At 57.9% G+C, this 25,402-nt stretch overlaps 2 protein-coding genes across 13 annotated transcripts in view; both read right to left on the minus strand.

Moving 5' to 3' along the window:
* On the minus strand, window positions 1-22,147 carry LOC103283246 (G-protein coupled receptor 35). Of its 3 annotated transcripts, none has more exons than XM_008138464.3 (2): window positions 22,120-22,147; window positions 1-2,146 (listed from the first exon to the last, which is right to left on the minus strand). In XM_008138464.3, the coding sequence occupies exon 2, from the start codon at window positions 2,134-2,136 to the stop codon at window positions 1,213-1,215; it is 924 nt and encodes a 307-aa protein (XP_008136686.1). In that variant the 5' UTR covers window positions 2,137-2,146; window positions 22,120-22,147; the 3' UTR covers window positions 1-1,212. The 3 variants fall into 3 exon arrangements, with proteins under 3 accessions (XP_008136686.1, XP_027996582.1, XP_027996584.1); XM_028140781.2 differs by lacking the exon at window positions 22,120-22,147 and adding an exon at window positions 12,214-12,222; XM_028140783.2 differs by lacking the exon at window positions 22,120-22,147 and adding an exon at window positions 8,154-8,204.
* Window positions 15,158-25,402, minus strand: part of CAPN10 (calpain 10) — a 13,033-nt gene continuing 2,788 nt past the window's right edge. Inside the window, exons 2-14 of one of the 10 annotated variants that reach the window (XM_054722744.1) lie at window positions 24,531-24,662; window positions 23,153-23,349; window positions 22,120-22,337; window positions 20,404-20,545; window positions 19,565-19,731; window positions 19,108-19,388; window positions 18,038-18,240; window positions 17,676-17,931; window positions 16,868-16,963; window positions 16,534-16,615; window positions 15,981-16,180; window positions 15,723-15,768; window positions 15,158-15,553 (exon numbers count right to left, since the gene is read on the minus strand). In XM_054722744.1, coding sequence (XP_054578719.1) covers window positions 15,516-15,553; window positions 15,723-15,768; window positions 15,981-16,180; window positions 16,534-16,615; window positions 16,868-16,963; window positions 17,676-17,931; window positions 18,038-18,240; window positions 19,108-19,388; window positions 19,565-19,731; window positions 20,404-20,545; window positions 22,120-22,337; window positions 23,153-23,349; window positions 24,531-24,662 — 2,058 coding nt within the window. In that variant the 3' untranslated portion in view covers window positions 15,158-15,515. Of the gene's footprint in view, window positions 15,554-15,722; window positions 15,769-15,980; window positions 16,209-16,533; window positions 16,616-16,867; window positions 16,964-17,315; window positions 17,469-17,675; window positions 17,932-18,037; window positions 18,241-19,107; window positions 19,389-19,564; window positions 19,732-20,403; window positions 20,546-22,119; window positions 22,338-23,152; window positions 23,350-24,530; window positions 24,663-25,402 lie in introns of those variants that run through there. The other 9 variants (XM_054722745.1, XM_054722749.1, XM_054722746.1 and 6 more) reach the window with 9 other exon arrangements.

The following is a 25,402-nucleotide window of genomic DNA, read 5'->3' on the forward strand; positions in this document are numbered from 1 at the left end:
AGACGTCTCTATGCAGTCCGGATAGCCTGTCAGCACACTAGGCAGTTCCTTGGAAAACAAGACCCTCGAGGTTCAGGCTGATAGACGTCAGAGACTGGAAACTGTCCCCAGAAGAGCAGGGCTGTGATGACAGCAGGCAGGGTTGGGGGAGGGGGCACCTGGAGGACCAGAGTGGGATGCAGACACATGGGGAGATTGGCTGGGATGAGGGGGGTGGGGAGTTTGGGGAGCACTGGGTGGGGTGAGCGTGGACCCCATCCCTGAGCCAGCGGAACTGCAGCAGCCTCACAACTATGAGGCCAACCCTGCCAGGACGTGGCCACCGTTCGCACTCCCATCACAGAGCTGGAGAACAGGGCGGGGAGGTTGTTTGGTGCCCAAGGACATGCAGGTGGGACGGGACGAGTTGGCCTTGGAACCCAGGCCCACCCCAGACCAGCACCCACAGCAGCCTCCGGAAAGCGCTGGTTGTTCTGACTTCAGCCTGGAGGCCAGGGAGGTGCAGCCACAGCACAAACCTGCCTGGCTGGGCACCCAGCCCTCGCCTCTACCAGCTCCAGACTTTCCTGAATGAAGCACGGGAGTGTGTCCCCTCAACAGACCCCGGCCACCTCCTCATGGTCCCACTCTCCCCACCCACCACATCTGGGCAGCCCCTATGAGGGGCCCAGGGATCCTGGCCTGCACAGCGGGAGGACACCAGGCCGCACCCTCCACCAGACTTCAGATGGGTGGGCAGCAGGTTGGAGGGCCCTAGAGAGTGACCCAGCGCTCCCACCTCCCACCGTGTAAACGTGGGCAGCGCACAAGCCCTGTCAGGATCAGCCCCGGTGGGCAGCGTTATTCCGATCTCAGGGAGGCAGCAGGACCCAGCAGGTATCCACCCCACCCCAATGCCCAGGTATACCAGGCTCTGGACACAGCAGGTGGGCAGCCCCATCCCAGGTCCCCGGGGTGGCCTTTCTCAGGCCTCAGTCCTTTTGCCCTTGCCCCGTCTGTATTCCGTCCCAGGGGTGGGGTTGTTACCTTCCAGGCTCCGTGCCTGGGTCATCCCTGCCCAGCAGGCTTCTTGGAGAGTGTCCACACCCATGGTGAGCTCAGGGCCCATCCTGTGGCTCTTCACCACTGGTCACAGCCCCGCCCCCACCACCCTCAGCAGGCAGCACCTCCCGGAGAGCCCTGGATCTGGTCCCCACACGCCTGTGTCGTCTCCTAGGCTAGAGTCACACACAGAGAGTCCTGGCTCTTGTGAGCCTTGGCAGCGGGAGCCCCGGCTAACGCAGATGCGTCCTGGAACTCCTTGGTCACGTAGTAGTAGCAGATGGCGTCCAGGCAGCAATTGGCATCCGAGACCTTGCTGGTAACGTGGAGGGCGTCCTGAATGACACAGGTGTTCAGGCCCGTGGCCAGTCGCCACGTCAGCACCACGTGCAAGGGCAGGAAGCAGACCACGAACACCACCAGGTTCGCCCAGATCATGAAGGCAGCCTTCCGGGTGGCCTCCGCCTGGCCCACGTCGGCAGCCGGCCTCTGGCCCAGGGCAGTCACCACCTGCAGAGAGCAGAAGACCAGCACGGCCAGCGGCAGGTAGAAGCCCAACAGGGAGAAGATCACGGTTTGGGGGTTTTGCCGGGAGGGGTTCCCAAAGCAGAAGCCACCTTCTTGACCCTTCAGGACCCAGCGAAGCAGCAGGGAGCTGACCACCAGCACCCAGAGCACGGCACACACGGCCCCGGCCTGCTTCGGGGAGCGGAGCCCGCGGCCGTACAGCGGGTGCCGCACAGCCACGTAGCGGTCCACAGCGATGGCCATGATCAGGCTGATGCTCATGTACCTGTTGGCCAGGTAGATGCCCTGGGAGAGCTGGCAGAGCAACGTGTCTTCGGCGTTGTCTTCGGCGTTGTACCGCTCCAGGGAGAAGAGCATGAAGGGCAGAGTGCAGAGCAGGCAGAGGTCGGCCACGGCCAGGTTGACCATGTAGATGTGGGTCTCTGTCCACTTGCGCAGGCGGCAGCAGAACACCCAGAGCGCCAGGCCGTTGAGCAGCAGGCCCAGCACCAGCAGCAGGCCCAGGTAGGCATGGCAGATGTGTCTGACCAGCGGGGAGCTGGTGATGGGGCAGGTGCTGTTGTTCATGGTCCTGGGGCTGCAGGAAGGGAGCAGGGGTGAGGAGCGGGGACAGCACACAGAGCTCAGGGAATGGCAGGGCCCCGCCCATCTCTGGCCAGGGATGAGCCCCCAACCCATATCCAGGAGCCCAAAACTCACTTTCCCAAAGAAGTCATAGAAACCATAGGAGCTCTGAGGCCCCGTAAGCCAGACCCCTGCCCGCTGTAAGGTGGGAAAACCAAGGCCTTTGGAGCCGGGGGGGCCCAATGTGGCCCCGTGAGCCAGCCCAGGCCTGGAGCCAGCCCTTTGCACTCTCCAGAGCCCTCCTCTCTGGGTCCTGCCCGCTGCTGGGCAGAGAGGAAGGAGAGGAGCCCACTGCTACCTCCAGTCCAGCCGATTCAGCTCTCAGGACAGGGCGCCCGGAAAGGCCACTCTATGGAGGGCCCAGGACGCAGCCTGCGTGGCCTCTCCTCGCGCTTCCCGGACCTACATTTGACCCACTCCTGCACCTCAACAGGGTGGTCAGCATGTACCCCACCTGGCCGCTCCTGGTAGCAGAGGTCCCGACAGCAGGGGCTGTGGCTCAGGACAGCTCCCCAGAAAACTCCAGAAGTCTGGTCTTCCTCCTCCTTCCTGCCTGCCCTCCCTCCGAGTGTCCGCCCACCCAGTCCTGTTCCGTGAGGCCCCCCGCCCAGGCCCCATCTGGGGTAGGGAGCCCCTTGAGTCCTTGTGGTCAGAACCCTGAGGGAGCTCTGCCCTCCAGGCCCAGACCGGCCTCACGGTGGCACTGGGCGACCTCCACCCCGTCATCACCAGAAGCTCCCACACAGCCTCCCCTCCCTGTCTATGCTGGCCTCTCGCGCCCCCCAAAATGCCCCACCACGCAGGGCAGGAGGCCCAGGACCAGCCCACCAGGGCCTGAGGACATACGTGGTCAGGGTCTGAGCTCCAGGTGATGGCACCTGATGCTGAGATGGATTCTGGATTCACTCTGCGCTGGGTCAACCTTGGAGCCCCCAGGGGGCTGCGCTGCTGGTGTCCCACGTGGTGGGGTCATGGAGCATGTGATGAGGACCGGGGCACCATGCCTCCTCCCACCCCCAGGAACACGGGCCCTCCAGGTGGGGAATGGAAGTGGGTCAGTTTGGGAAGGGGGGGTGGCTGGGCCAGGCTGGGTGGGTTCTTTTCTCTTCCCTGCCCTCCTTCCCTACCCCCCCCCCCCCCTCTGGCAGGAAATACTCAGCATTTGCAGAGCCATTAGGTTCATTAGCGCTGGCTGGGCCCCCTGGGAGCCTCCAGACACAGACCATTAGAGAGGCAGTAGCAGGTTTCAGCCAGGAGCAGAAATATTCCTCTGAGCATGCCATCCCATCCCTTTTGCATTTTAAAATGGCACATTTGCCAGCAATTACAATTTCATGCATGCTTTTCCCGTATGTGACATCCCTACACGCCCTGTGATCTCACGCCTCGTTTTTTGAAGGATTCTGTTGGTTCTTTCTGAATCACCTCATTTTGTCCAGATCCTGAGGTTCCTCAGACCATGAGCCAGACCAGGCTCTGTGGACACCCCAGAACCCACTAGAACCAGCCGCTGGGATCCTTCCTTCCTACCCACCCCGCCCTCCTAGCTACTCCCCACCCAGAAACCCTCCCAGAAACCCTGGTGAGCTGCCAGGCCAGCTTTGAGAGGTGCCCCAGCCCAGAACCCTCAGAACCTACCTGGGACTACTACTCCGGGCCCCTCATCTCTGTCCTCTGGCGTCATCCCAGGAAAGCTTGGGAAGTCAAGGCCTGGGTCCCACCCAAATGGCCTTGTGTGTCCCTGCCCATGCCCAGCCCCAGCATGGGGACGTACGCCCAGGACAGGGACCGCCTCTGGCCTCCTGCCCAGACACGCAGGACCGTCCGCTTTAACAGACACTGTGGTCGCCCTGCAGAAGCGCTTGCTCTGAGCGCTCAGCTGCCAGGGGCCCTGGCGTATCCGGCCGGGGGAGGCGGGCATGGGAAAGGGGAGCAGGCTCAGCTTCCTCTTCAGTCTGCTTCCCGCACAGGAAGCAGAAAGCCACCTAGTGATTTGCACCAAGATGCCTGTGCAGTCACCGTCAGAGCGACCTATGCGTGCACTGGGGCTGCCCTCCCCTCCCCCGCCCCCAGCCCCTCTGTCTGCCAGACCCAGACACCCCACAGTTGGATCCGGGGCAGACAGTGGTGCCTGGGCCCTGTACAGGCCCCCGGAGCTGGGACCCCACCTAAGAAACACCCCAGGATCCAGGACTGGCATGTGTGAGCAAAACAAAAGTGGCACAAAAAAAGGCGAGGATGGAGGATGTGAATACATACAAATGGAACACGACCCAGCCGTAAAAAGGATGAACTGTTACCATTTGTGACAAGATGGATGGATCACAGCCCTGACCCCTCTCTGAGACCCCCCATCATAGCCCTGGCCCCTCTCTGAGACCCCCCCAACATAGCCCTGGCCCCTCTCTGAGACCCCCCCTCACAGCCCTGGCCCCTCTCTGAGGCTCCCCATCACAGCCCTGGCCCCTCTCTGAGACCCCCCCATCACAGCCCTGGCCCCTCTCTGAGGCTCCCCATCACAGCCCTGGCCCCTCTCTGAGGCTCCCCATCACAGCCCTGGCCCCTCTCTGAGGCCCCCCCTCACAGCCCTGGCCCCTCTCTGAGACCCCCCCATCACAGCCCTGGCCCCTCTCTGAGACCCCCGCATCACAGCCCTGGCCCCTCTCTGAGGCTCCCCATCACAGCCCTGGCCCCTCTCTGAGGCCCCCCATCACAGCCCTGGCCCCTCTCTGAGACCCCCCCATCACAGTCCTGGCCCCTCTCTGAGGCTCCCCATCACAGCCCTGACCCCTCTCTCAGACCCCCCTCACAGCCCTGGCCCCTCTCTGAGACCCCCCCTCACAGCCCTGGCCCCTCTCTGAGACCCCCCCATCACAGTCCTGGCCCCTCTCTGAGGCTCCCCATCACAGCCCGGACCCCTCTCTGAGACCCCCCATCATAGCCCTGGCCCCTCTCTGAGACCCCCCATCACAGCTCTGGCCCCTCTCTGAGACCCCCCCCCCAACATAGCCCTGGCCCCTCTCTGAGACCCCCCCTCACAGCCCTGGCCCCTCTCTGAGACCCCCCCCAACATAGCCCTGGCCCCTCTCTGAGGCTCCCCCTCACAGCCCTGGCCCCTCTCTGAGGCTCCCCATCACAGCCCTGGCCCCTCTCTGAGGCCCCCCATCACAGCCCTGGCCCCTCTCTGAGGCTCCCCATCACAGCCCTGGCCCCTCTCTGAGGCTCCCCATCACAGCCCTGGCCTGGCTCTGAGACCCCAGGCCCCGAGGTTGGCAGTGACCTGCAGTCAACCTCGGTTTCCTGGGCTGAGCCGTCTCCCCCACCCCTCAGGCTGCCTGACTATAGCCCTCCTTAAGGCAGGCAGGCAGTTAGCGGGCTGACGACAGCAGAGCGGGGGTGACGGGCTCCCCGCCTCCGCCCCAGCCCAGAGCTGCCTGGGGAATTTCCAGGAAGGGAAGTGGGAGTGGGCACTATGTCGACACCTCCAGACAGCACATGCACTTGCAGCACCAGAGGGTTCCCCCAGCAGAGGCATCTGTCCCAGCCCGGTCCCAGCATCTCTGCCCCCACCCACATCCTGGCAGGAGGGCCTCCTGAGCACTGCACGGCACCCTCACACGCACAGGCACGCTGACGGGTGACCTCCAAAAGGCATGGACACACAGCTGCTCAGGCCCACTGCCTGCCGGCTGCTTTACCCGGCCGGCTCCTCCCCCTCTCCTCCTCAGAAGCCCCTTCCCAGGCCGCCCCTGCTCTGGTCTCTGCACTCTGAGCCCAGCGTGGGGAGCGGCCCTTCCTTTGGACCCCCCCTCAACCCCCTGCACCCTGAGGGCAGGGACGTTGTCTCCTCAGCTTCCCCCACCAATTGCCACCTGCAGCATCTCTCTCTATACAGACCGCTGGGAGCCCTCCGACCCCACCCCTGCCCATTCACAGAGGAGGAGCTGAGGCCTGAGTGGGGAGTGGCCTGGCCTCCTGACCCTGGGACCAGTGCTCCTGCCCAGGGGCCCCTGAGGAGGGCCCTGTTTCACGCCTCTCCTCCACAGTCGCCAGACCCAGGTCTGACGGGAGTGGGGGGTGGGGGGGTGTCTCTCCATGGGCTCCTCCTGCCTCCCCTTTCCCCCTGCCTGCCTGGCCCCCTCCCAACCCAGTCTGACACCCTCTCCATCTGCTTTTTTTTTTTTTTTTTTTCATACAACTTGTCTTGTATAGTTGGCCCTTGAACAACTTGGGGGTTAGAGGCAACAACCCCCACACAGTTGAAGATCCACATATAACTTTGACTCCCCCCCAAAACTTAACTACTAGTAGCCTCTTGTGGACCAGAAGCCCTACTGATAGCATGATGTCAGTTAACATATTCTGTATGTTATATGCATTATATCCTGTACTCTTACAATAAAGTAAGCTAGAGAAGAGAAAATCATAAGGAAGAGAAAATACAATATTTACTGATAGAAATCAGCGCCTAAGTGGGCCCACACAGCTCAGGAGTCAGCTGTACTAGTCCTTAGTCTTTGCTTGTGACCGGGACCCCGCCTGCCCTCGGACAGGTCACCACTGGGCACAGAGTAGCGCCTCAATAAAGCGTATTAACCAGTCGGCGGCCCTGACAGCGGGAAGAATCTGTCCAGTGACCGTGCCAAGGACCGAGCAGGGTCCGTGGCTCCCAGCAGGTGCCCCAGAAACATTAGCTGGCCGCAGGCTCAGAAACACCTGCCTGGTGGGAGGGAGGACCTGCCCCCTGAGCCCTTCCCCAGGAGCCGGCTCCCTCCCCGCGGAAGGCCGGCTGCCCAGAGTCTGAGAGGCCTGGCCATGCTGGGCAGGCTTCAGGTGCTAGGCCAGGCCCGTCCCCTCACTCCTGGGCAGTCTCACAACCACAGCGATGGTCCTCTGCCGAGAAGGACGGGCGAGGACAGCCTTGATGCTGCTGCTGCCGCCAGCATCCGCCAGGGGGTGGAGGCCTCCTCCCGTGCCTGCCCCCCCCCCCCCGGCTGCAGTCCCAGAGCCCTGTCCTGCTTCCATCCTGACTGGCCTGGGAGAGTCCATGTGACAGGCTTGTGGGGGGGAGTTGGCCCAGATCTCAGGGAGGCTCCTCCTGCCCCATTCTCTGAATCCTTGGGGTCAGAGAGGAAAGGGCTGTTGGGCTGTGAGAGACAGCTATAAGCTACGTGTGCATCACTGCCCTAGGTCCATGTGAACCCTGGAGGGAAGGGCCCCAGGGAGGCTGGGCCTCTCCGAAGGAGCCTGCTGGACGTGTTCACGGGCCAGCCCAGCACACCCTGCTGCCAGCCCCGCCCTGCAGCAGCCACCTCCCTCCCTTGGAAACCTGCCACCCTGCCAACAGGGCTCCCTCCTGCCTGTCCCCCTACATAGAAGCCATCTTCGGCCTCTGAGACCCCACACGGCTCATTCATGCATGCACTCAGCGAATGTGTCTGAGCACGGAAGGTATCGCTGAGGCTAAGAGTGGGCACAGGAGGGGCAGGGGTTGAGGGAGGCCCCCAGTGGCACACACTCAGGGCCTGGCTGTGCTTGAGGTTCCCCTGGTCATGAAGGGTCATGAAAAGGTCATGTGGGGAGTGTGAGAGCAGATGGGCCTGAGAGGTGCCTTTGGGGCTCCCTATCCTGGTCCAGACCCCCATCCTCACCCCACAGAGTCACGGACACACACAGGTCCAGTGAGGGGAGCTCCCACGGCACCGCCCTTCCCTGCTCCTCCTCGGGCCCCTCCCTCAACAGCTGCCCGAAGCACCTGTCACCCCAGCTACATGCCTCAAGGCATCTGGACACCTGCAGATGACAGAGTGCCCCATCAGCTGGCTGCAGCACCCCACCTTCCTGGGCACAGCTGGACAGGCCGCTGTGCAGCGAGACCACAGCCGGTGCTGGCAGAAGGCAGAGGAGGCTCTGCTGGGCGCTGACCCCGAGCCCTCGCCACCCCAGGTTGGCTCACTCACCCTGACAGCGGCTGTTCCCCTCCTCCTGGCTGGCTCCCCAGGACTGCCTGCTCTGGTTCTGCTCTGTGATTGCATGAGCCCCCTGGGACCCCTCCCGGCAGCGGCCGAGGGGGGCCTCGGAGGCTGCTCCGTTTCCCTGTCACATGGGCAAACGCCAGAGTCCTGGCTCCTCCCAGACTCTTGCCCTCTCCCTGCCCCTGCGGTGCTCCTCTACCCGCCCAGGCCTCCTTCCCCGGCCTCTACCTGAGGCTTCTCTGACTGGGAGGCTGGCCGCTGGGCCCACACCAGGCCCCGCTCCTGGACAGGCTGCTTCCTGCAGGGCCTCGGACATCAAGCTGCCCAGCCTGGATCCTGGCCTCTGTCTGCGAGGCACCCCCCACTTCCAGGAGGTCATGCCCCGGCTCAAGAACCTGCTGAGCTCCCCACTGCGGGGACAGGAGTTGCCAGGCCTGCTCCTGGCGAGGCCCTCGGGCTGCAGGGGTGATGGTGGAGAGCCTGGGGTGTGATTGCATCTCAGCCCTGCTTGCAAGTCAGCTGTGGACCTCCAGCAGCTGGACCCAGAGCTGAAGGGCGTGTCTCCCTTTTTGAGGACAAGTCTCTGTGAGGGGTTCCCTGCCCCGCCTCCCCCCCCCCCGCCCCCCCACCCACCCCCCCACCCCCCGCCGCCCCAAGGGCAGCAACCTCCAGCTTTGGCTGGTTTGAACCATTGGGGGGTAGACCCAAGAAAAGTTAGCTTACTCAGCAGCCTCTTGAGAAACACTTGCTGCGTTCTCATGTCCCCCTCCTTCCCCAAGACCGCTGGCCTCTGACTCTCACTTCCCCTGGACATTGGGCAAGATGCCAGCTAACAGAAATGTGAACAGACTTCACAGAAAAGGCGATGTAAAGGGTTCATTAAAGATATGAAAAGACCCCAACAGACTCACAAAGAGAGAAACAGAGATTAGAAGTGCCTACAGTGGCATTTCCGTCTCGCATGGGCAAATGCCAGAGTCCACAGCACTGGGGGGGGGGATGGGGGGACAGCCTCAGACCTCTCCCGTTGATACTGAGCATGGCACACACCCCATGGAAGGGGGTTCGTCATATCTACCAACATTAGGGATGCGTGGCCTTTGACCCCGTAATGCCGGCAGGCAGAGGGAAAAGCTGCTTCTGAGGCTCTCTCCGGTGCACGCAGGGTCGCAGCAGCCTAGGAGCCATGCTGGCGTCTGTTCCGTCCAGGCCACGGAGCAGCGGGCAGCTGGAGGAAGGGAGGAGCCATCTCTGTGCCACCACCAGGAGGTTATCTCCAAGAGGTGCCGCGAAGTAAACAAGGGTGTGGATGCTATTCACTTATTTGGGGCCAGCTGGTTGTATTTTTACAAGTGGAAGGATAAGCCATCAAGTTTGTTTTCAATTAAATTGTGACCTGTGGGGAACAGGTGGATATGGGGTGAGGGAGAGAGGGGTAGAGACTAGACTTCTGTGAATACACCTGGGTGTGGATTTGACTTTAGAACCATGTAAATAGTCATGTAATTATTAAAGTCAATTAAAGTACATTTTAAAAGGAATTCTTAAATTTGAAAACAAGATAAAACCATGAACTTGGATTAGCAGTTGGTGGCATAGCCCACCGAACTCGCCCACGTGACTTTAAAGTCCAGTATTCTGACTATGTCTCTGCAGCCTGAGGACAAAAAGAATGACGAAATGTAGTGTTTCATCTTCCAAATCATTTTAAAACACACTTTTGCCTGGACATCTATATAACCCAAGGATTTTAACAGTGCATAAAACATCTTCAGTTTCTTGGCGGTCATGCTGTTGGTAGTGTCGGTGTTGTTTGGGGATTATTGTGCATCTTAGGGGATAAAATAAATGAATAATTAAGGGTGTGGGATCAAGAAGATGCAGATAAGTCATCAGTAAGGTTAAGAAAGCCACATAGGTCGAGCTGACGGAAAGGCAGCACCTACACTCACTGTCTCATCTACAAAGAAGCTTCCTGCTTCTGTTCACCTACAAGGCTGGGCCGGTGGGGGGGGGGGGGAGGTGGGAGTGGGGGGGAGAAGGGAGGGAGGCTGGACTGCATTAGGGGAGGGGTTAGAGTCAGGCCAGGGTCCACTGAAAAGTCATGAGCAAGACTTGATGTTTTACTTAATGTTTGTTCACTTTGAAAATCTGAAGAGTCCAAGATTATTTATCCAGAGTCCTGTGTGGGCATGTGCGCATGCACACACATACACACACACACACCATCCAGGGCTCCACTTTCACATCTGCTCACCCTTACCCAGGACACACACCCCTGCTCGCACCTCCTCGGGACACACCCACCCTCTAGCAGCCGCATCCATCCCCAGCTGTCCACATGCTCATCTCCAGCATAGATCTGCCAGCACCGCCTCGGCCAGACCCTGAGCCGAGCGCCAGCCTCTCCTGAGGTCAGTGACACCTGCACAGCTCCCCAAGAATGTAAGGGTTATTTTCACATTAGAACGCTAATCAATAGAATTCATTACATTAATAAAGAAGAACATTTATATAATCCTTTCAGTCAATACCAAAAAAATCATTTGACAAAATCCAACACTTATTTATGATAGAAACTCAGCAAGCTAGGAATGGAAGGAAACTTCCTCGACCTGACAAAGGGCATCACAGATAACCTACAGGAAACACCGTACTCACTGCGGGGACTGGAAGCTCCCACTGTGCTCAGTAGCAAGGACAGTGCCTACCACCTCCATTCTGATGGTTCTGGACTCTAATCAGGGGGAATGAGTAAAAAAAAAAAAAAAAATGCTTCCAGGCAGGCAAGGGAGAAGTAAACCTTTCTATTTTCACATTATGACATCATTGTGTATACAGAAAATCCAAAGGAACTTACCCCATAACTATGAACCAATAAATGAATTAGCAGTGTTATAGGCTATAAGATTAATAGACAAAAAAATGTATTTCTGGCAACAAACAACTGAAAAAAGGAAACTAAAAATACAGTAGCATTTATAAGCATCAGAAAACAAAGTACTTGAGAAAAAAGTAAAACGTGTATGCTCAAAGCTATAAAATACGGCTGAGAGAGACTCAAGAAGGTCTCCATAGATGAAGGTAGATGGAGTGGTATACCATGCTCATGGATTCTCATATTGATCTATACAATCAAACCCTGAAGCCTCAAGTGTCGTGTCTGCTGGTTATGCTTCCTGGGCATATCTAGACACTGACCTCTTCTTTTGGCCACCACCTCCCATCTAGCTAGGACACAACCATCTGTCCTTGGATGTCTGCAACAGTCTTCAAGTTGGTCCCCAACCTCCAGTCTATCCCCAAGACCTCAGCCAGGGGGAAATGTCAAATAAACTCACATCAGGCCCTGCTTAAAACTGCAATGGCTGCCCCTGCCCAAGAGAAAAGACCCAAGCTCTTTAAACGGCCTCAAGGCCCTTTCTTTACCTACCCCTCCAGCCTTAGCGCTCGCCAGGTTCTCTGAACCTGCCCCTCTCCCACCTGCACTTCAGGCACAGAGAGCTCCTTTTCATTCCCTGGGGATGCCCAGCTCCTGCCAGCTTCTGCCCTGCTCCTGGCTGACCCTAATCAAGGACCACCCCCACACATCATCTGCCACCTCCTTGTCAGGACTACATAGGGGCCCCAGACCTGCAGAACTGAATACTACAGGGAGCTGGTGGGCACAGCCTGTCCCCAAACTCACCCTCAAAACTGGAGTAGACCCTACCCTTAAGGAGCACAGCCATGTCCAAAGACTCCAAAGTGTTCCCAGGAGCAACATGACTCTTCTATTCACCTCAAAATGCAGCAAAATCAGTTTAAATCTGTTAAATGTTGGGGGCGGAATCCAGTAAAATCAAATGAAGCATCCATGGGACACTGAGCAAGAAATTATTGTGAACAAAGAGACAGAGCAAAGAGAGCTTGGAACATCTGAGAACTTGGCGGCAGTCTGGCTGTCCCTGCCCCCTTTCCATTCCGCCTTCTGTCCAGGAAGTCTGGCAGGCCAGGCCCCTTCCCTGTCTACCTGCTCGCAGGGCCCCGGGGTCTCAGTACTCACCGCAGAAGCTCTGCCACCCTCCACGCTGATCCAGGCTTGGGGGAGGGAGGGTGGGCGAAGACATTAGAGAGAAGACCCAGGACCAGGACTGGGTAGGACACGGCTCCCCCGGAGAAGGCACCATGCCTCTGCAGCAGGAAGTGAAAATGAGAAGGAACTGCAAACAACGCGGGCAAAGTCTGCTGAGAAGGACGGGAAAGCTGTTCTCACCTGCACACACTCACACCTGCCCGCTACAACTGCCAGCTACTGTGCACAGGAGGGAGGCGGTCTTCACCCCCCTACTGGCAGGTCCTGGCTCTGGCTGGACATAGCCCTGGGCTCAGCACTGGCACTCAGCTTGGCTGGGCAGGCTGCTCCTCTGGGTTCCATGGAACCCCAGCTCAGCCCGAGCTGCCCTGCACTGGGCTCCGGACTGGCCACAGATGTGAGAATACAAAGACTGAGGCCCAGGTGTCTCAGGCATGGGAGATAGGCCATGGGGTGGGAGGGGGGCCTGCTCAGACCCTGGAAGAATGGGGAACAGCCCATGTTCCTCCACTCCTCTGGACAGGCTGACCCACCCCCGCTACCAGGCTACCAAGGACTCCAGGGCAAACCAGAGGGCCGGAGCCGGGATGGGGGTGTGGAGGGCACACTGTGGGTGGGGACAGAGTCCAGACAGGTTTTCAACAAGGACAATGGAGTTCAGAGACTGAAGACCAGAGACTGGCTGCACTGAGTGGATCCAGGCCCTGTGGCTGCAGAGGCTGCCCCAGGGAAGGTCTCCTTCAGCTCTGCCTGTGCCTGTAAGGTCCATGTAAGGCCAGCTCAGGCCCAGGCAGGAGGGGCTGGCTGGGAGGGGCATGGAGACCGTGCCCGACTGCCCCAACCACACAGGTCCTAGAAGCCCTGAGGGCCACTGCCTCACCAGCCCGCAGTGGAGCCCCGACGGGGCCCTCTGTCAAGCAAGTCCTTCCCCACCACCCAACGCGAGACCGAGACTTGTCCCAGATCCTGTCACAGCCAGGGTGCCTCAGAGGGGAAAGGGTGAGTCACCCAAGGGTTTTGGGGAGGAGCCAGCACCAGCTGCCACCCTCACCCCTCTGTCCCGGAAAGGCTAGCCCCTGCCTTTGAGAGTTCTGGGCCCCTTGCCCAGATGTGATGGGGCAGTTAGCCGCATCTCACATTGTCTACCACAGCCTCCTCTGGAAGGGTGGTAATTCCCCCCAACCCCCACCACCACCACACACACACACAGGGCCACCCTGCGGGGAATCTTAATGGGTGACATAATGCTTGGCTTTCTCACTTTTCATGTAATCAAACTGCTTCGCAGCAAAACAAGTGGAAAACAGAAGATGGATGGATGACAAAGCCCAGAGGTGCAGGCTCCTCAGCTGGAGCAGCCCCCAGGGCCAGCGATCTGCCTGGAGCAGGGGTGCACACACAGCTGGCTTGACCAATCAGTGGCAACAGTGGGTTCTTGGGGTCACTCCCTAGTCTCTAAGCACATAATTGGGGCTGACACATGGCAAATGACCAGCACCCTCAGTGGGTCAGGCATGTCAGTCAGAAAGGCCAAGGGCACACCGAAACCTTCACCCTACAGACAACAAATCAAAACCGGTGTTATCGGTGGGGTGCTGTGTCCCCACCTTTCGCCCGTGGAAGTTGGCTTCTTGTGATGTCACAAGGAAAGGACTTTCCTGAGATTCACATGGGAGAATAAGTGGTATTTATTTGTGTGGAATTAAACCCCTGAGTTTCCAAGTTCCCATTTTCCCGTCCCACCAAGGAAAAAGTCCTATTTTGTCTTCAGCAAAGCTAGGATTAAAGCCAGTGTCCAGTTTCCACTCCTCATGTGCACAGTCCAGCCCAGCATCTGGCTAGCTTAGCTTGTGTCCCCAGCTGCAGCCCATGTGTGTAGGGTCCACATGGCCTTGGGCCATATAGTTTCTAGGGCCATAGGGCTTTGGGGAGAACACAGGAGCAAAGGGAGCAGGACAAAGCCAGAGGAATGAGAGTGAATTCCTTTGTCTCAGGATGATATATTCCCAAATTTTCTCAGGCTTGCTGAGGCTCCACCCCTCTGGCCAATTATCTTTGTTCTAAGGTTAGACTGACAGGCAAGTATTTTCCCTACATCACCCACTTCACTGCCCATACCCATCTTCCTCTTTGTTCAGTTCTTTCTGCCAGTGACCTGCAGGGACCGGACTGGTGGTTCCCTGGTGGTGTGAAATTGCAGGTTCCTGATGGCTATGCTTATAATGTCTGGCCTCCCCTTAGCTCTTTTCCTATTATTAATATTAATAACTAATTACAATGGTAACACTGGCACCACAGGGGTTGAACATGAGGACCGCCCTGAAGATGTGGGAGTGGTGGCTCCATTTGAGTTCGTGTGGCCTCTATGGACTGGGGGTTCCACCGCAGGGCAGCCCTAATCCAGATCACTAGGCCTCAGGTACAGGGGTGCGGCCATGATGGGCAGTTGGGAAAGCTCAGAAGCAGGTCACTTGTGCGGACTGGACAAGAGGCAGTGGCAATTTTTCCCAGGACAGACACTCGGCTAGCTTGACGCCCTGGTTGATGTTGACATGATGCAGACTGAGTCAGGGGGCAAGATGGGATTTGCTGTGTCGGATATGGGGAGGGGTCCCAGGCACGTCCCCTGGCAAGTGTCAACACTGACTGTATGTGGCAATGCCGCACAGCGGAACACCAGGCCTCTGGTTCTCTGGTGCCGGCCTTTCCACACCTGGGAATACCATTGGTTGGTGATGGCAAGGCTGCCAGGTGGAGAGATGGCAGGAAGCATCCCTCCTGCACCTGCCCTGTGCACCAGATACTCCTTCTTGACCCTCCGAACATTATCTCATCCCCTCTTCCTCCCTGAACCTCCCCAGCTTGGAGGCTGCGATCCTCCCAGGGTCTCCGCGCCTGAAATAAGACATCTGTAAACTGCTCAGTATTCATGTTTATTTATAAAGTTACATCCAGAAGTGCTGCAAACAGCTGTGTGCTGACACACTCGTCTGTCAGCTATGAGGCCGCTCAGGAGCCCGGAGGGACTCCATGGAGCTGTTGTCATGGCTTGGGGACCAGGACACTTGCATTGGGCCTTTCTGGCCCTCCCTGCAGCACCTGCCTGACCCCGGGGCTGCCTCTCCAGGATGAGGAACCTTCACTTAGTGCCACAGGCACATGCAGCTGCTCAGTGCAGGACTGGCAGCTACAGCACTGAGGCTGGTGGCACCGAGCAAGGACGCTGTGAGGACATCATGGGCCAAGGGAGGCCTCTGAGGACTCCAGTGGGGTTATCCAGTTAGGTCTTCATCACTGCCATGAAGGAGGCCTGTGAAAGGAGAGATGGTGAGGTGTGGGCAGTGGCTGCCTGGACAGCAGGGAAGACACAGTGCACCTCATGCCTCAGGACACAGCCCAGCCCGCAGTGTGACCCACTGGGAAAGGCTGGGGAATGAAGGCCCCAGGGCACCAGGAGGCCCCTCCCAGGCCCCATGTACCTCTTGGAGGAGCTGCCCCAGCATTTCCTGGCTGTGAATGGAGCGTCTGTGGGAAAGAACACCTGGGTCAGCCCAAGGCCCCTCCCCAGCACGCAGGTGCATCTACACCCCCATAGGCTGACAGGCAAGGAGTCCCCAGGTACTGTGTCAGCCCCTGGTCTACGCCAGGACAGCTAACAGCGGGGGCATGTGAGGCAGGCAGGAGAACTGGGTGAAGGGCACTAAGGTCCTGAGGACTACAGCCCCCCACCGCCCCACCTGTCTATTCTGGTTGCGATGGTCACTGTGAAGGCCCCCTCTGTGTCTGGCAGGTAGGTGGAGGGCACAATCCTGTAGTTCCCTGCAGACAGGTGGCAGATGCGGCTCACTTCCTGGGTGTAGCAATGTGGCACACAGCTCAGCAGAGGCTTCTGGAGCAGCAGGGAGGGCGTGCTCTGGCCCGCGCTGTCCGCTGGAACCTGGGGAGGCACAGACTGACTAGGAAGCCTGTCCATGGGGCGGGTAGAGATGCCCACTGTCCTCAGTCTCAGTCGGGCTGCTCTCTTTCCCAGGCCCAAAGCAGTTCCAGCTGGGAACATGCTGAGGGTGTGCTGGGCTAGAGCAGCCCCGGCTGCCGTCTGCTTGGACCTCCTGGGGCTTCATGCCTGGTCCCCCACCATACATGCGCCCCCTTCCAAGGAGGAGCAGCAGCCCCCAAAGCTGGGCTCACCACTCACTGAGGTCCTGCCACCCTTGCCAGGAAGCCCCATCAGGTGTCAGGTGCCCATGCCTGGGAACCACCCAAATTGCCCCTGCTTAGGCCCTGAGGCACCTGCTGGCCACGGGCACTTTTTCCCAAGCTCCTGGTGTCTCCGCTCTTGGGAAGGGGTTTTCTCAGCAGCTCTGCCCATTCTCTAGGGTACAGAACCTTCTCAATCAGGAAATTCTCCCTTCCCCCCAGATCACCTGTGCTCCAGGCTACGTGTGCCTCTTCCCGCCTCAGATCCTGGAACACCGGCCACTTCACCCTGCCCGTCTAGAACTGGGCCCCCGGAAGCACAACAGTGTGTGGGCTGAGGAGCCTCATTGGCCATGCGATCTGGACCTGCAATCTCTGACTTCTCCCCTTCCTCCAACTACAGGTCTGCTAAGCGTGTTTTGCCTACATGGTGGGAGAGAGCCGACCGCCAAGGAAGGTGCTCTGGGTGGCTATGCCTCATTGGCAGCACCCCCTTCTGGACTCCTCTGGGCTCACAGCCATTCTAGGTACAAAGTGGGGACAACATACTTTCAGCCTGAGTTCCTGGAAGCCCCCCCTTTCCTTGGACCTGTCTGGGATTCAGGAGCCACCCCACACAGCTGAGCCCACTGCAGCCCTCAGACTGAGCTGCCTGGCCCCCAGAACCTCGGGGACCTTGCGAGCTCCTCACCACCACCTGGCTTTGTTTTCTTTCTGATCTGAAACTCCTGGCAGCGCCATTTGGGCAGCAGAGTGGCTGTCAGTTCCCCAATGGTCTTAGCCAATGTGGCCTTCCCCAAACCCCCTTTACTGCGCTTTCCCACAAACCCTCGCCATCACCCACTTCTCCCTGGCTCTCAGGGGCATATACGCACCCAGGAACAGCCTCATGCTGCGGGCCATGGGCAGAGGGCAGGGTTACACAGCTCTGGGCTGCTGCTGGTGTTTGATCACTCCCGGGTGATGCCATTGGCCTCCTGGGTGGGAGGCACTGTCCTGGGGAGAACTGGCCCCATGACATGGTTGTTCTGAGCGAGAGCAAAGGGACAAGGGGATGCCTGAGCTACCTGTGACCCCGGTGAATTACAGACTTGATGAAACCTAGAAATGAGTCATGCACATGACCGGCCAGCCTGGGCAACATGCCCAAATGACTAAGTCCAGGCCTCCACATCACGCCCCACCCCATCCTGGCTCATGGTCTCCCCAGACCCCCAAGAGCTCTCAGAGCTTGCCTGGAAAACATGGAAGCCGATGGGGTGGCAGTCGCTGTCTAGGCAGTGCTGGTGCAGAGTGATCCGGACGCAGCGGGGGCCTGAACCCTCAGGGACCGTGAGGGGGAAACAGGGGTTGCTGGAGTAGGAGGCGAAGTTCCGGCTGCCCCCAGCTGTCTGGCCGATCTTCCAGGAGCCCTGCAGCTGCACAGTCTCCCACTCCCCCGCCAACAGGGTCTCCCCAGGGCCAGGGCTCTGGACCACTGTCTTGATGGCACTGCCCGGGAAAGACAAGCACACGACAGGGGCTAAAGGCACCGCCTGGCCTGCCTCGGTCAAGGCAGGTGCACACAGGCCCCCAAAGAAATGGCCAGGCCCCTCACCTGAGGGAGACTCTCCCGCTGGAGAAGACCCGGAGCAAAAACTGTCCTGGAACATTCTTTAAGAAGGTGCTGGGGACGGCCAGGTAGTAGCCGGGGGTGAGCTCACAGCGGAGATGGACCTCGCGGTCATACGCATGGCACACAGTGCCAGCCACAGGGGGTGTAGACAGGATCCTGGGCAGGCTGACCCGCCGCTTCTCCACCTGTGGAGAGGAGGCCTGTGTGGGAACTCACAGAGACCTGCCCCACCCTCCTGGCATCAGGGCCTCTCCTCAAAGGAGTTAACACATGAAAGCACTCCACCTCCCAGGGGCCGGCTGAAAATGCCCATGACCCTGGGCTTCCACTCAGCCTGTCCCCTTGAGAGCCTGCAGGACCGGGACACACAGACGCAAAAGGGCTGTGCCCACGGCTACCGCAACCTGGGGCTGCTGGATAAAAGGCTTTCCAGCAACTCAGCAGGAAGAAAGGAACACAATGTAAGCCACACCCACAGAGGGACAGGGAACACTGTGCCTTCTGCTATGAGACCTTGGCAGGACATACAAAGACTAAAAAGTAGGCCATGGCAGCAAATAGGCAAGTTCCTGCACCAGCCATGCTCCTGTCCCCAGGACAGGCATCTCCATTGGGGGCCAGAGGGCTCCTTGCACAATCCCACAGGATCAGCCGTCACCATCCCCACCTGATAGGGAGGAGACTGAGGGCACAGGGAGGGTGGAGCGACCTCTCCAGGTCCCACAAGAAGCCAAGCTGGGCTCAGACCTCCACAAACACCAGCCTCCAGAGCCCCACCGACTCGGGACTTTGGTTCTGGTTTCCTTTGGCCCTCAGACACACCCGGGGCCAGGCCGGGAACCCAGTCCTCTCAGTGCTGGGTCTGTGGTAGCCCCAGCAGGCACATGATCCCCAGGACAGCCAGGGCGGGGTGGGGGGGTGAGGGGAGGCCTGTGGGGCTCTTGTCAGTCATGCGTGTCCCAGCACTGCAGCTCCTAGGATTCAGACATCCATGTGCCTCCCATCTTGGACCCTGTACTTCAGTGAGTGGGAAGCTGGCCCAGCAGAGTTACCTTCCAGAGATGCAGACCCACGGCAGGGTAGTCCTTGCCCGGAATGCTTGCCGGGCTCCATACAATGTGGCTGCCCCCCACCGGCACCTGGGCCCGGCCGGCCCAGTCCACCGTGCGCATCCTGGGCCTCTGCAGGACGGCAATGTACACCTCGCTTGGTTCTGAGACCCGCAGCCAGAACTTGGGGTTGCTGGGAAAGCCGCTGTTGTTCCGGCAGCCTCCTGCGGACTGCCCCTGGACCCAGGCTCCCGGCAGCTCCTGAGTGTGGCTGAGCACCTTCTCTAGGGCAAGAGCACACCACAGGTCAGGCTCCCCATGCTCAGACACCAGCCTCCCCCACCGGGAGCCACCGCAGGGGGATGCGGACGCCTGCTCAGGCTTGACTTCAGAAATCAGAGTCCATTCGGGTGGCCGCAATGCACCCCCCGAAGGCTGCCCCAGGAATGGTACTGGTTACCTGAGTAGAGGCTCTGCAGATGGCCAGCCTCCGTAACCGGGTAGCCAATGGTGACCTCGTCAAATTCACGGAGAAACTCCTCCTCCTCCACCCAGAACTCCCCTTCCTGGAGCTGGGACAGCAGCTCCGCTGAGTCCACTGGGTCCACCTGGGTCCACCCTTCACCCCTGGCAGGAAACTCAGGTCAGCGGAGATCTCTCATCTGAGAGTGACAGCACTGATGGTGCAGTGGGGCAAGAGGAGCCAGAGGGGACAGAGGGTGTCCTGAGAGCCCTGTCCCTGAAGCACCTTGGGGCCAAACTCTGTGGCCCCCTTCCCACGCTTCCATTTGCCCTGGGCTGAACCTTCCTCAGGGCCATCACCTCTCTTCCTGCCACATGACCTGGATGAGCGAACGGGTCAGTGAGCAGTGACAAAAGGACATCTGCCCATCGCTTCAGGCATGGTTGCTCAGACCAAGTGTGGGATCTGCTCACCACCCTGGCCACCTAAGGGGACTGTCACAACGCCCTTGTCCATCAGTTACGGGTCTTAAAAGCCAAGCTGAGGACATAGCGTAGGCACCTCATAGGTCGCTGTCCCTCAGCCTGGCTGGGCGTCTACTGTTCCATGGGCACCCTCAGCACCAAGCACTAAGCCAGCCTCCTGGACCACCTGACGCCAAGCACAGACCATGTGGCCTTAAGGTTAAGGGGGCCTTGCTGGGAGCCAATTGAGCACTGTCCTGACCACAGAAACTACCATGGCACCAACCACAGCACGGGGGGACCAGGATTCCCCTCTGGGCCTGCACCGCCCCCCCCCCCCCCCCGCTTAATGGCAGTGCCAACTGCACTCACCCCTCTCTCCAGGGCCCCTGCCAGCACCGCCGGCCCCAGGGGTTCTGAATGCGAAGCAGCAAGATGCTCTGACCAGCCTGACCCCGGAGCTCACGCAGGTCCGAGACGATGAAGGCGTGAAATTCCCCCAGCTCCCTGGCACCTAGGCGAGGAACAGCTCAGTCAAGGGCAGGAATCCCCAAACCCAGCAGATGTACAGGTCTTGTCTCCTTCCCTGGGGACTGGTCCAGCCCCCCAGATCCCACAGATCACCTGGGGCTCCTTTCCTAAGCACGTGGACAGTTAGCTCAGCAGTGGCCTTAGGCAGCACAGAGCCCCAGCGAGGGGACTGGACCAGGCCTGGCAGCTCATTCCCTTCTCTGGGCCTCATTAGCTGGTCACATGGCCATGCAGGCCTGGTGCAGGGCCAGGTCTCAAAAGTGCTACTGTCAGCATTGTCATCAACAGTCTGTGACCACCAAGGGAAAAGGGAGATCACTTGGCAATGCCAACTGGGGAGGATGGATGGGCAGTGGGAGGACTGAGGTCCGAGGAGAAACGACTCCACCTGCCCTGTGACAAGCGACAGAAGACATAGAAGGAGCCAAACAGGACGACACCTACCTGGAGAGGAGGGGTTGTGGTCCAACCCAAAGAGAAGAAACTCCTGGGCTGTCTCTAAATGCTTTCTTCAGAATGGCATTGTAGCTACCACCCATGTCCCCAGCCCCTTGCCACTGCAGTGGGCTCCAGGTGACCTCCAGCAGCCTGTGTCTAGCCCACACTCAGGGAGGAGCCTGTCCCAGGCCTGTGCCAACCCTCACACATACACCAGGAGCATAATTGTCAACAAGAGCCAATTTATTTCAATGTTCAGTCTTCGATAAAATATTCCATTGTGGCCCGGCCCGGGTGGGTCAATGGTTGAGTGTCGATTTATGAACCAGGAGGTCACAGTTTGATCCCCAGTCAGGGCACATGCCCAGGTTTCGGGCTCGATCCCCAATAGGGGGCATGCGGGAGGCAGCCGATCAATGATTCTCTGTCCTTTCTCTCTCTCTCTCTCTCTCTCCCCGCCTTCCTCTCTGAAATCAATTTAAAATATATATATAAAAATTCCATTGTGAAAATAATACTAAATAGGAAACTTGTATGCATAGAGATGCTGTTATTTATAACAGCATAAAATCAGAAAGACCTTAAACTTCCAACATGAAGGGAAAGATGAAAGAAGCTACAGCAGATCCACTGATGAGATAAGTTGACAAAGTTTATGTTACATATAAAATCTAGGATGCAGAATGCAAAAAGTACATTTATGAAAAACTGAGGAAGTATACTAAAAAGTCAAAGGTAGCTATGTTTGAGGGAGTTTTTCCTTTCAACAACTTTTCTTCAATGAACATACATATCACTACAATGGAAACCTGAGTGCTGATTTCACAGGGTGTCAGCTGAGCCAGAGATGGTGCCACCATGAGCTTCCTAGGTCATCTCTGCACAGCGGTGACCTCACACAGGTTCCTGCCTGCCCTGGAGGTAAGTCCTGGTCAAGGGAAAAGGGACCCCTCCTTCTGGAGAGGGGCAGGCAGCAGGACAAGGTCACACAGCCGGACACCAGCTTGGTAGGACAAATGTCCCCACTTTCTACTCATTCCAGACAGGGCCTCAGGGATTGCCTACAGGATCTGAGGGTGTGTGTGTGTGTGTAGGCCCTTTGCATGACCACCGCCTCACCTGCTCTGGGGCTGAACACTGAGCAGCTGATCAGACACCGCTCCTTGAGGCTGAGCAGCTGCCAACAAGTCTTGAGCTCTGAGCTGCCAGATCCATCCTGTTGGCTACTGCTGCTTGCCAAGTTCTTCAGGTTCCACCTTTCTGCCAGGCCACCGGTTAGGTCCACCAGGGCATCTGCCACCTGCCCTGCCCATAGGTGCTCGTAGGACCCATGGACCCTGGGAGACAGACACAGGAATGAGCCTCAGGCAAGGGGAGCAGCACCCTGCCTCTCTTCTATCCCCTTGGTCTACGATACTCCAAATCATCCTGTGATCCCATCCACCCGGCTTCCATAGCTTTTCTTTCCTGCTGCCTCGCCTTCACCACAGCCAGACGCAATTATGCCTTCACAGCTGACATGCAGTGTCCCAGCAAAGCCCAGCCGCCTCTGCCATGTGCAGAACCTCTTCTACTGCCATTGTGGGCACAAGCGTGAGGCAGTGTGGGCAGAGGCTGTGACATCCACTCCATCTGATGGGATCCAAACCCAATGTCAGCAGCAGGCCTCCCTCCTGTCCTCGGTGCAAAGGCCTGCCTATCAGTTCACTGTCAGCAAGATGGTAAATGCATTCTAGGAAGGAAGGGCCTCGATTCACTCTGCATGAGGGTTTTGGGCTCAGTCAGGACCAGATAAAAAGGCTGATACTTAGCTGGCCTCTTTCCTCCCCAACAACCTGCAGAAAGGCAGCCTGTCCCCAGGGGTGAAAAACAAATAGATGGAAACATCTTTCTTGCTGGGGGTTGAGGAAAGAGAAAGGAAGAAAATATACATCCTCCCTCATGCCCACCTGTGAAATAAGGACAGGGAAAGGGAGGCAAACCACAGGCCAACCCTCAAGAGTTCCCGTCTCCGGACCAGTCAGTCCCACCCCAGGACCTGCCGCCAAGTGCCTGGAAATGACAGGATTCTGCAGCGAGGGAGAGCAGAGACCTGCTCCTGGGGGCAGTCTAAGGTGGCATGGCCCAGCCCGCCAGCCTCCAGCACACGTACTTGGCATAGACCTTCTCCAGTAAAGGAAGCCAGAACACATCCTCTCTCTGGCACCGGGAGAAGCAGAGTCTCCCTGCAAGACAAGGCAGACGATCATCTATGGTCACCTCCACCCAGCGTCCAAACTGCCAAACTCGACAGGTGAAGGAGCCACGGTATGTCTGGTCGAGCCAGCTCGGCTGTCCGGGAAGAAAGACCTACCGTGCACAGGGAAAGGCAAAAGGAGACCATGAGACAATATCTCGCAGCGCCCTCCAAGCGTGCTAACCAGAGTGTGACCACACTGTATTGTCCCACAGTACCCTGCGGTCTGCAAAGGAGCTGCCTCATTCCATGCCTTGAGTCAGTGCTCATGGAAAACCAACCACTGGACTGAAAATCCAGACTTCTCAATAAAATATTTTAAGACCATAGTGAGGGAGCCAGTGTCTCCAAAAACTTAAAGTCAACCATTATGCCCTAATGTCCCAAATAAGCCCTTGACCTGAATCCAAAACAAATGTGACTTTTAGAAGCATGAGACCCAATTCTCAGCAGAGCTGGCTGCAGATGGCAGGTTGCCATGGGCACAGCAACCCTTCTGCAGACGCCTGAAGCCCAGGACCTCTGCCAGCACCTGGACCCATGTTCACTGCCAGGTTTGTTCTGAACCAAGAGGCAGTGGGGACTGCGCACCTAGACGACGTGTTTGGTCCTGTTCTGCCACTCACTAGCCAGAAATCAGTGACAATGGTTCTAGTGCCCTCATTGGTGAAAATAGGTCACATCCGGTGAGGCCTGTGAGTGAAAGCCAGCGATGTGCTGTGCTTATTAGCATGGGGCTGGGACCCAGGATGAGCTCTGAACGGGGTCACCACTGTCAATGAACATTGCTGCATTCATTGGTGATACTTAGCAAGAAGCCAAACAGAAGGCCATCAATGGTCCAGGGAGGGAGTCTGAGCAGGCCTTCTACACCTGTGGTGTCTGTCAGAAAGAGTTTCAATCATCTTTTGCCAATTTATATTTAAAACCTATTTAAGAAGTTAACTAGCTAAGGACACTAATTCCAAACCAGGGCACAGGCTCCCTCAGCCAACCCTTTCCTGTCCAGGCTGGCATGTTTGACTTTTTAGTTCAGATGCATGGTTCTGACTCCATAAGAAGCGTGCTCGGGGTTTGGCAGAGCAGGGCAGAAAGTACCGCTGCGGGAGTGGGGACACTGCGTCGTGCCTGGGAGCCCCTGTGGCCTGACAGCTGAGCTCCCCACTGTCCATGCTGAGCAGCTGTAGCAGAGCCCCACAGAACAAGGGGTTCAGCCGCCTGGCCTCTTGCTTCCTTCCTGGGCACAGCAGACAGGAAGACAGAGCAGAAGAGAAAGCTGCACTATCACAGACACCTGGTCCAGGAGGTGCCGGCTCTTCTGCAGGGCGGCGCAGGCACACAGGAACCAGCAGTCCCCCAGAAGCCCTTGCTTCACCTGCCCTTCCTGTGGGTTATCTGGAAACAGCCGGGGCGTAGCACAAATTTCCTAAAAATAAAGAAAATTGTCCACAGTTACATCATGCCTCATGCCAGTCTTTAAAATAGAGAACACAGGATCTAGGTGACGGGCTGGGAGGAGCTTTTCTGCTTATCCATGCTGCCTAACAGGGGAAGGGAAGCAGCTGGCTTCTTGCAGACATTATCTGTCAGCCCCTCCTGGTTTCAGGTCACTCTGTCCAGCTTAGATTATGGGGTCCCTGTCTGTCCACATTCCTTAATTGGCAAAACTCCCAACTCTGGATGAATGCTACCACTTCCCTTCTCGAAACAGCTAAATGTTCATCTAGAAACTGGCTTCACTTTATTATCTTTTAATTTTACTTATTGATTTTTGCAGAGAGAGAGGAAAGGGGAGAGGGGAGAGAAATTGATTTGTTATTCCACTTATTTATATATTCATTGGTTGATTCATATATGTACCCTGACTGAGAATCAAATCCTCACCCCTGGTGTTTTGGGACAATGCTCTAACCAGCTGAGCTACCTGAGCAAATGGTTTCACTTTAAATTCATAATGGGGAATCTTGAGTGGGTCCTCTATACTGCTGGAAATCCCACTGTTTCTCTAAAAGGCTCACTTTCCCACAGCCTGGGTGAGCTTATGCCTCCTATTCTCCCTCTTCTCAAAATGTCCTTGCCTCATGCTTCATTAGAAGCCACCTGACCTGCCCCCTCTCCTGCTTCAGGCCTGCATTCCTCCTGAGACCCCTTCCCTCTTCCACCTAC

The sequence above is a fragment of the Eptesicus fuscus genome, chromosome 11 (assembly GCF_027574615.1).
Source record: "Eptesicus fuscus isolate TK198812 chromosome 11, DD_ASM_mEF_20220401, whole genome shotgun sequence".
Classification (NCBI taxonomy): Eukaryota; Metazoa; Chordata; class Mammalia; order Chiroptera; family Vespertilionidae; genus Eptesicus; species Eptesicus fuscus.

Bases quoted from the DNA above. Each gene is read 5' to 3' on its own strand.
- LOC103283246 (XM_008138464.3), bottom strand. From the start codon at position 2,136: ATGAACAACAGCACCTGCCCCATCACCAGCTCCCCGCTGGTCAGACAC.